Source organism: Rattus norvegicus, chromosome 8 (assembly GCF_036323735.1).
Source record: "Rattus norvegicus strain BN/NHsdMcwi chromosome 8, GRCr8, whole genome shotgun sequence".
NCBI lineage: Eukaryota > Metazoa > Chordata > Mammalia > Rodentia > Muridae > Rattus > Rattus norvegicus.
Genome location: NC_086026.1, coordinates 58665783 through 58676326, shown reverse-complemented (window position 1 = coordinate 58676326; position 10544 = coordinate 58665783). Strand labels below are relative to the sequence as shown.

General features: G+C 49.4%; 1 protein-coding gene across 2 annotated transcripts in view; it reads right to left on the bottom strand.

Moving 5' to 3' along the window:
- Positions 1-6987: 6987 nt before the first annotated feature.
- The window catches only part of Drd2 (dopamine receptor D2), a 63937-nt gene continuing 60380 nt past the window's right edge, over positions 6988-10544 (bottom strand). For both annotated transcript variants that reach the window (NM_012547.3, NM_001409379.1), the window contains 2 exons: positions 10174-10504; positions 6988-8250 (listed from right to left, as the gene is read on the bottom strand). In NM_012547.3, the coding sequence (NP_036679.1) occupies positions 8057-8250; positions 10174-10504 (525 nt within the window). In that variant the 3' untranslated portion in view covers positions 6988-8056. The remainder of the gene's footprint in view (positions 8251-10173; positions 10505-10544) is intronic.

The window sequence follows — 10544 nt, the reverse complement described above, 5'->3', positions numbered from 1 at the left end:
TACCCCTCTCATCCCCGAATTGTATTCTAGATGTTTTACCTTATGCTGAGGCAGGAGAGTCAGATGCTCACTTTACACAGGGAACATGCTCTTGGAGCTCAGAGGACAGATCTGTTCACTCTTAGTCTCAGCCAGGCTCCTGTCACCATAACAACCATAGCTTCTGCTGGCACTGGTCTCAGCCTCTGGTATCCTATACATTCTCTTGGGAATGTGGGAAGGATGTTCCCAAACCCCAGCTATGTGCTCATCTATGGGATGCCAGTCCCCTGTCTCCAACCCCACACTTCTCTGATATAACCTGAGCAGTTACATGAGGTTCCCAACTCCAGAGTCAAAAAAGCTGATGATCTAATTCTTCCAACTAGATATGGATCAGCTGGGTGCCCATGGGAGCCAGGGGGGTTAGCATGGCATATGGCACATGTGTGTGTGTGTGTGTGTGTGTGTGTGTGTGTGTGTGTCATGACTGATGCATCATATATGTTTATAGTGTGTCTGGGAGCTTACAGGAACAGAGGCGGGGGGCGGCTGAGGGGAGTTGGGTGACTTGTGTGCATGCATGTGTGATTTGTCTGGTATGGTCCATATGCCTATATAATGCTTGTGTGTTAGTGTATGTGAAAGGAGGTAGAGTAGCTATGAGAAGCTGCAGGTGTGTGCATGGTGCATGCATGCATACAAAGTGCATTTGAAATTCACGCATGGGAATGGGCAGGGTAGCTAATAAGAGATGGAAATATGAACATACAATGCATGTGTGTATATATAATATGTGTAAATTTATGTGAGGGAGGAAGCAGGGCAGCTGAGGGGAAGTTGGTAGTAAGTGGGGTTTGCCTGGCCTTAGGGTAGAGCTTCAGCAGAGGAACTTCTTTTCCTCCGTATTAGCTGCTCAGAGATATGCTCTCTAGGAACATATGTGGGCCACCATGGGATTACCCACCAGTTGTGGGCAAGATGGGGAAACCCCAGGGCTTCTCATATCCACCGTGTGTATTGGGGAACCTGGTTCAGTGGTGAGTGAGGCAGTGGCTACTGAGGGGTATGAGAAGAGCAGGTTCTCCCTGCTGCCCCATCTCCCCACCCCATTAGCACCCTAATAAGGTGCTAAAAAGATAGGTGCCTTTTGTGCCACCCTGAGTTGGGCGTGAGTTCACATTGGCAGCCTTATTTCCTCTGTCCTAGGGTCTCTGGACCAGCTCCAGCTGGGCTTCAGGTAGTTTGGGACAGCCAAAGATGAGTCTCAGGTCAGCACTTGGCTGGGTTGGGTCTCCGCTCTCAGACTAGACTACACATTAGAATTTTGTAATGAAGGATTCCTTAAGTATATCCTCAACCCATTAAACCAGAATCTGCAGGGCAGACCCTGATGTCAATGAGCTCCATGACTCAGGCCAGCCAGAACTAAGGACGACCAGTAGGGGTATATCCAAGACTTTCCCTGGGCCCTTTCTCAACAGAACCATTGCTATGGCACAGTGGGGATGTAATCTTTCCCAAGGGAAGCAGTAGAAACTCCTGGGGTCTGGGACCCATTCAGAAGCCCCCTGTTCTATGCCAGCTTGATCCCCCTATTCTGTGCCAGCCTCATCTCCCCACTCTATGCCAGCTACCTGCTGTGATTAAAAAAATACCCCTACTTCTGTCTCCTAGAGCAATGAACAGGAGGAGAGGAGAGCCAGGTTTGTGTCCCCTCTTGAACCCCAGAACACTAATATAGCTCCAAATCTAGGAATCTTGAAGAACCAGAGGAGATGGTACGGACTGCATATTCACACACAAGTAAGCACCAGCAACCAATGGGAATCATGAGGTTGGAGCCACAGCACAAGATGGTGTCTGGCTTATCACATTAGGAGGAGTGTGAGGAAAACCTTGAATAAAAGTGTTGGGGTGAATATGTATTGGCATTTGTTATTCAAGGTACAGGAGGTATGGTCAGGACTGTGCCTATAAATCACTTTGGCTCTGCTGGCCCTGGCCTCTTGTGGAGGTCCTCAGATCCCTGCTTCTTTGAATTGCTTCCTCCAAGAACTAACAGCGGTGATAGCTTGGACTCAGGCTTCAGCAAGAGGACTTAACTCTCTGCTGTATTCTCAAGTGACCCAAGACAGGTTCATATAGTGTTTACCTTAAGCCTTAGTTGGACATACATGCCTTCTCAGTTATATAGGGATATTTTTGGTTCTGTTTAAAAGAAGTCCTTGAAATGGCTTGAAGAAGATCCTTAGTGGTTTCCACTGTGCTTAAAGTGTCTAGGGGCTGGAGTGTTAGAAATTGGAACCCTGATTTCTTTCTGGACATCTGTACTTGGAGGTCCTAGAGAACCCTTAAATTCAAATCATCCCAAAGTGAACATTACCCCCACCACCCCGTCCACAAACCTGTTCCTTACCCTTGTTTCCATCTTAATTGAAGGTTCCCCAAACTCCTAAAATAGGGTGGGTGTTTCCAATAGGACTGCAAAGGGGAGAAGGAATTTTGGGGGTCCACATTGCTTTGTAGGTAAGGTACCTCTAGCAGCTTGTGGGACTGAGTCCTTGAAATGTGGTGAGTGTAGCTGAGGGATCAGGTATTTAATATTGCTAAACTAAGGTAGCCATGTTGGATAGAAACAGCCACTGACCTCTCCTTTCTTACCCCCTTCAAGTCAATTTTCAACCTAAGCACTGGGTTGATCAGAAAAGAGTCTCTCGAATGATCTAAATGTTGGAGACAACATGGATGGAGCTCAGAAGGACCAGAGGCTAGCATAGGAGGTACTCTATTAGCTCCAGAATGTGGGAGGGACAGCTTCTTTCTATGGGCAGACAATGTGATGGATTTCCAATGGGGAAACTCTAAAGTCTATCTTGAATCTGGAGTTTTGCCTCACTGTGAGAGGATGAGAAGAGCCCCTGCCTCTTTCCAGAGGGTGGATAGAGTCTGATTGTCCAATGAATTCCAAAGATCCCAGGGAGCTGTGTGCAACGAGGAAGATGGATGCTGTGATGGGAAATTGGAATTCCAAACTATGATGGAGGATTTAGTGGTAGCCAGACAAACCTGGGCTAGGGTCTTGATTTTATACTTTATTAGCTGTAAGCTCTCTTCCTAGACAGGGAGGCCCCATGGATGCTCCAAACCCTGGGTATAGAAGCCTTTTAGATGTGAGGATGCTATTGAACCATACGCAAACCCAGCATGCACCAGCACTCACCTTCACTTCGTTTTTCTTCTGTCTTCCAGCTCTTGTCCCTTCTCATCAACATTTTCCCACTTACCTGCTTTTTCCTTACCATTTACAGAGGCAAACTCTTTTCCTATTCTAAACCTCTGCTTAGGTGACTTCTTGTGCTTTGAGGAGTCAGTGGGTGGTGGAACCCTCCCAGATATGGAAACAGAAGGAGCAGTGCATTTTAGCAAGCCACAGCCAAGGGAGTTAATCTGCAGATGGGGAGTTCGAATTGTCTTGTGTGACCTCAGAGCTGATGCCAACATGCAGTAAGTAATCTTAAGAAAACTCTAAGTGGTCAGAAACACCTATGGGTGCATCCTTACAGACCTGAGAAGATACGCTGGGGAGTGGGGCACAGAGTGAGGGCAAAAAGTGAAGTCAATCTCCAGGCTTGTGGGAGAGGGGAGAGAAGGCAGCAAGTCAGGGGACACCCCAGGGCTTCTGGACACACAGATGGCTGCTCTAGTCATCTGTTTATGGAGCTCACCAGCCCCAGAATCACACCACAACCCCTTCTTGCTAATGCTGAGTTCCTTCCTCTGTGCCTGATGGAGTCCTACACCCCCAACACGCACTAGATCCAGCCCATCAATTCTACCTATGAAGATTGCCCTGCTTGCCCTGTTGGAAAGGGCCACTCTTCTTGAAGGCGCTGAACTGACAAACCCCCCCACCCCCCCCACCCCCGTCAGCCCTGTTGCTCGCTCAGGTGCACATTTGGCCATTTTTATAGCCTCCCTCTCTCCCCTCTTAGTGTGTACTATCCATGGTGCTGAATCCGAATATAGACAGTGGAGGCTGGAGCGCTTTGTGCAGTGCCAGATGAAGGACGAAGGATGCAAGCCAGGCTAGCCTGTGGCCGGGAGGCAAACTGGAGAAGGAAGCTGAGGAAGGTTGGTAGTGTGGGCCCAGGCAGGAGACCAAATGCAAAGCCTGCCTGGATCACAGCCTTCTACGACCTCGGGTTGCTGGATGTTCCTTAGCTCCAGTCAAACCACTTAGCAGCACTTGTGACCTTAGGGTGCTGTCATGCTCGAATCTGATGCCAAGCCTCTGAAATGACCAGGCAGTGAATACACACTCAGCATTTCTGCTTTTTGCCGTTTCTCCCAAACTAGAAGAATTTGTCTCTTGGAGTAGAACACAGATAATCAGGCTTTGGGAGCCTTGTGGGAATGATGCCTTAGGACATGGCTGCCTAGTTTCCTATGCCAGCACATTCTGGAAAGGAATGGAAGATTTGTTCTGGGTCTTGAGGTGGGTTGTGACCTTGGAGTGCAACTTACAGTCATACAAAGCCACTGGTTGTAACCACTGAGACACAGTGGTGAAGATGATGTGCAGACTATAGTATAAGAGGCTCCAGGAGTCTAACAGAGCTTAATGTAGATCAAACCAAAGCCTCATGTCTGCATCCATAAGAACACCGTAGGGTGGAGGACTCTGCATGCACACAGGGGGCTTTGCATGCACATAAGAGGCTCTGCGTGCACATAGGGGGCTTCGTAAAATGAACTCAGGCTCTTTATGGTGCCACCTGGAAATACACAAGCTTTCTAGACAGAGCAGTAGCCATCACCCTCCTCCCTGCTCCCTGCCCTGGGAAGTCACGTGGGCAGAATGAAGATGGCAGTGAAATCTATTTGATCAGGGTCCTCTCTGCTCCACCCATAAAGCTGGGGTGGGCCACTTATACCTTCTCTCTTAGAAGATGCTACATTTTCTCTCTACCAGCTTCCTGCTTTGCATGGTGTAGCAGAGCTACAGACATGTGATAATCAGGAAAGGACCCTCAGAAACATGAAACCCTCAGACCCTAGCCCCTTGCCATCACTCGCTTTGTCCCTGCTCATTCTCCACCACCTGCTACTGGGCAAGGGAATTGCTGTTTTCATGGACCCCAGGTATCACCCTAAAGGTCTAGTGTCAAACAGGTTTTCTTTCTCTATCTAAATAAAATAAATGTTTGCCCACACTGGCCAATTCCAACTATACTGCACGGAATCGATGGTGTAAGATTCAGTCAGGTGTCTGAGCCTCTCACCCAGATAAACCACCCTCCTCCAGTGAGGCCAGAGCACAGGAAAAGTACCCTGGGACTAAGAGGAGAGCATCCATGAAAACAAAGCCAAAAGCTGTCCTGTATTGACAGGTTTCAAAATCAGATACAGACTCTGTCCTTGCACCCAGGACGGTGAAGCACTTGGCTCAGGGAAGGCTGGGCAGCAGGCAAAGGAAGCCATGCAGTCTCTGGAGACAGCGATGGTCTATGAATGGACTCCCAGTAGGTGGGGACACTGAAAATGTGAGGAAGGAAGCTGGGAGGGAAAGTTCTGAGGCTTCCTTCCCAAACCCATCAAGAGAAAGGCGGGGCTTTTTTTGGAAAGCCAGGGCCTGGGATTCCCATTTCTGCTGTGTGTTTCTGGGTCCCCTTCTTCCCATCCTTTTGCTCTCAAGAGCTTAAGGGGGAGAGGGTGGGGCCAGCCCTCCCCCTGCCCACTCTAGCTGTCAATCTGCTGTCTGGAAGAAAGACTTGAAGCCTCCTGACAATTGTGGGCAACTCTCTCCTGCCCCGCCTCCCGCCCCTGCCCTGCCCTCTTCCCCTTTTCTCTCTGACAGGGTTCTCTGATTGCTTTGTGTATTGCCTCCCTCCCCAGCCCATTTTCAGGTTCTCTCTCTTTCTCTCTCTCTCTCTCTCTCTCTCTCTCTCTCTCTCTCTCTCTCTCTTTCTCTCTCTCTCTCACTGTCTCTCTCTCCTCTGTCCTCCTCCTTCTCTTCACCCCCCTCCTTCTCCTCCTCTTCTTCCTCTGGTTTTCACTGCTGGAAAGCTTGAATGCCTTCAAAAAAAACTTCTAATGAAACAAACTTTGAATCCCCCAGCCAGGTCAAGATCATATATCTGTCCTTAGGCTGACAGCATGTCGTGGTGTGTGTGTGTGTGTGTGTGTGTGTGTGTGTGTGTGTGTGTGTAGTGCTGTTTTTGATGATTGATTGTTGGGTGGGTATCAGTAGCTCAGAGTTTCCTAGGATTTCTTGATTAAATGAGGGTCTGATACCTTCCAGGAGATAGTCACCAATTTGATGGTAGCCCCAAACTACCCTAGGGCACATGCTTAGCTTACCTTCTAGCACCAGGGTGCTCCTGGGGACAAGAGCCTTTCCCAAAGCTTAGCACTTGATTCAAGTTCAGGAAGAAGATCAAAGTCCATAATTAAATGTTCAGGGCAAGTTAAGTGCTCCAAACTTTGGTACTAAAAATATTATATTTAGCATGCAAATTATGCCCTGACAGTTCCCCAGAGCCTGAGCCTGTGGGTGCTACTACCCTGTTTGTCATTATTCCTGATCTTAAGGTGCCAAGAACATTCTCCTTTCACTAGGTTGATCTCTATTTCACTTCTAAGGAGTTGGGCTTCTGTGGTTGGGACAGCGCCAGCCTGGGACCCTGAGATCCTGGAGCTGTGAATGAACCTGGGAGTGAGAAGATGGACACCTGCCAAAGCCACTGTCCTCAGGCTTTTCCTGTCTCACACTGCCCATGCCAGGGACCAGACATGGAACAGACAGATATGAGCAAACCCAACACCTCGGGGACCACCTTTATCACAGAGTTCTCTCTGCCCTGGTGGCTAAGATTAGTCTTGAAGAGGCAGCAGGATCCAGGGAGCTGGGGTAGCTGGATTCCCTATTATTGCCCCCTATATGTTATACCTAAATGCTAAGAATAGTGTTGACAGTGTTCCAGGCCACCCAAGTGCCCATGGGAATGACTCTTGTCAAGGTTTTATTAGTTTTGGTGCAGGTATAGTGATGTTACAGAGTTGGATCCCAGAACCCTCCAAACTGCAGCTTCCCCTCCTCATTCAGGGCCAGGCCCAATGGTATCAGCAGTCCCAGCACCCCATCCACAGCCTCTTCTAAGGCAGAGGCACTGGGAAGGAAGAGATATGGAAGAGAGACGATGTTAACAACCCCCCCAGCCCCAAAGAGCCCCAAGTTACCACATCCAGCTTCAACTCCAACACTGGTCCAAGGCCTGACTGGCCAGCATTTGCTGTGAGGAATGGATACATCCAAGGTATATCAAGAAGTGGTGGAGTGGATTGGAGAGTAGAGGGAGATCAGCTATTTTTCTCCTTACAGATTCTCTTGGGGCCCTTGAGGATTAGAGTTGTTTTCCCCCAAATGGTACAGAAACCCCATGGGATACTATAACAAGGTAGGACATAGTAATACCCATGGCTATGAAAAGTAGGGACTCACACTAGAGTTGGAGTGGAAAACAGATTTTTCAGCCTCAGTTTCTCTGGGGTCCATGGAGCTACCTGGTGTTTATGTGTGTCTCCTGACACTGATGTTGCCTGGAGGACTTGGCGTGTTCCCTGCTTTCCTATGTGGTTCCTATAAAGTAAGAACTGTCGCTCCCTCCCACCACCTGATCCGGCACAGGCAAGCAAGGGCCAGGCCAAGCCAGCGATCAGGGTGTGCTCGACCACTGAGCTAGTTTCTGTGCCCAAGAGGAAGGTCAAGGAAGGCCGCTGCATCTTTGGTGCCAAGGAGACAGGGTCTGGATATGAGAGGGGCACTCTGTGAGCTGCCCTGAGCCATGGGTCCAACCCCAGAGCTGGTAAGATACCAGTCTCCCTGGCCCTACCCTGGCAGGATGAGGGTGTGTGGGCAGAGAGGGGCATCGAGCCAAGCTAACACTGCAGGGCCTGCAGGGTCGAGAGAAGGCCAAGTTCATCTGGGCCTTTCTGCCCACAGCTTGCAGGGATGAGGTCTGGCCTGCATAGGCAGGGAGGTGGGAAGCAGCTGCTGTGCAGGCAAGGGGCAGACTCAGCAGTGCAAGATCTTCATGAAGGCCTTGCGGAACTCGATGTTGAAGGTGGTGTAGATGATGGGGTTGACGGCACTGTTGACATAGCCCAGCCATGTGAAGGCGCTGTAGAGGACTGGTGGGATGTTGCAATCACAGTGTATATTCAGGATGTGCGTGATGAAGAAGGGCAGCCAGCAGATGATGAACACACCTGAGAAAAGGGCAGGGTCAGGCTGGCGGCAGGCGAAGGAAAGACTGGACTAGGTGGGTCCCACTCCCCATCCATCTCTCTGTTCTGCCACAGGCTTCTCTGGGGCACTGAGACTGCTGACTGCTGGTGGTAACCCAGTGTTGCAGCAAAGGGAGCCCTGCTCTCAGATTTAAACATGTGCTTTTTTAGCACACATCTTCCCTGCATCTCCCTCAGCCTCATTTTCCTCATTGGCTCAACAGGCATGACATCCACCTGCTAAAGAAGGAAGTGGCTTGAGAAACAAATGGGAAATGCCAGCCATCTGACTCCAGTTGGTCTCTGCAAATAGGCACACCAACTACTTGCCAGTCACCACTGTGGGCAATATTTTCTTCAAACTGATGACATTGGATGGAATTTGCTCTCGGCAGTGTGGGGCATAAAATTTAGGAAAAAACCAAATACCCGTCGTACTTAGTTTTCATGGTGACTCCTAGAATTCATTGGAAAACTATACTTATTGACTCCACAATGTCCCCAAGACACTTTGCTCTTGACTGACACAAATGATAGTTGATTCCCATCTGTCTAGACCCCTGAAGTGTCAAAGCCCTTGTAACTTTTCCTAAGATTGCTCAGTATTGGTAGACGTACCCTCTGTTGGTCCTACCTGGAGTTCACGCCCTCTTGCAAAAGCAGGCTTCAAGACTACTTGCTCCAGTCAGATACTCAGTGTGCAGTTATAGGGGATGTTTAAGGACAGAGCAGTGTCTTGGAGTAACAAGGGTAGAACTGGTAGACTGTCACATGAAGCTTGCTCCAAACCCATCCTGCCACACCTCAGATATGTATTAGAAAATAATCCCTTACCCTTATGGGGCCTATGCTCCTAAACAGGAGGGCATTAGAACCTGCCCACTCATAGCCCAGGATTTCCATCAGATAGGGTCCTAGTGTCATGAGAGTGGAGAATTCACTCCCTGCTCTCCTTTCCCAACTGCCTGAATAAGTGTACTTCCTAGAGTTGGTCCTTCGTCACACAATTTTCTCTAGAAGTTAAAAATATATAATTTTTATATATTTAAAAACTTGTGTGTGTGTGTGTGTGTGTGTGTGTGAGAGAGAGAGGGGGGGGGAGGGAGAGGGAGAGGGAGAGGGAGAGGGAGAGGGAGAGGGAGAGGGGGAGGGAGAGGGAGAGGGAGAGGGAGAGGGGGAGGGGGAGGGAGAGGGAGAGGGAGAGGGAGAGGGAGAGGATACATGGAAATCAAAGCACAGCTTGTTGGGGGTGGGACTGAGGGACTGAACTCCGGTTGTCAGGTTTGGTGGTGGGCAGTAGTTGCCTTCACTAGCGGAGCCATCTCTCCAGCCCATAGAACTTTATTCCAAAGTCTTACCTAGCAAATCTGTAGCCACCTCTCAAATACCTACCTTATTTTTCACAGGGGACCATTTTGCCACACAGGGACTTGGTTGAGTGAAAATATATATTTCCCAATTCCTCAGCAACAGTGGTTGTAACAAAATGCATAAGAACTCTCGTATGTGATGCTTTCCCAATCCTATGCTATCCTGACTATGATGACCACCCCGAGAGGCAACTTACTGTACAGATAGGAGAGCAGAAAGAGAAGGCACATGCCTAGAACACAGGCTATGGAGTCTTACCAGAGACCAGTGAAGCCCAGACACTGAGTCAAACAGCCTGAGTTGATCATGGTCAAGTTATATAACTCCACAAAACCCTGGTTTGCCCTTCTGTACAGTAGGTGCAATAAGAGACTCTACTGAATATCAACTGTATATAAGTAGTGTGGCCTGTTACCAACCCATGACCTTCAAACCATGGTCAGCAAGGCAGAGTCTGGGACCTTCCAGGACATTCCCTTTCCCCAGCTGGGCTAGGTATGGCAGGGCTGTAGTCATCACCAGGAGCTGACTCACCGAGAACAATGGCAAGCATCTGAGTGGCTTTCTTCTCCTTCTGCTGGGAGAGCTTTCTGCGGCTCATCGTCTTAAGGGAGGTCCGGGTTTTGCCATTGGGCATGGTCTGGATCTCAAAGAACTTGGCAATCCTGGGATTGACAATCTTGGCGTGCCCATTCTTCTCTGGTTTGGCAGGACTGTCAGGGTTGCTATGTAGGCCGTGGTGGGATGGATCAGGGAGAGTGAGCTGGTGGTGACTGGGAGGGATGGGGCTATACCGGGTCCTCTCTGGGGGGCTGGTGCTTGACAGCATCTCCATTTCCAGCTCCTGAGCTCGGCGGGCAGCATCCTGTGGCAGACAGAGAAGTTAGGATGAGATTCCTGGGCAG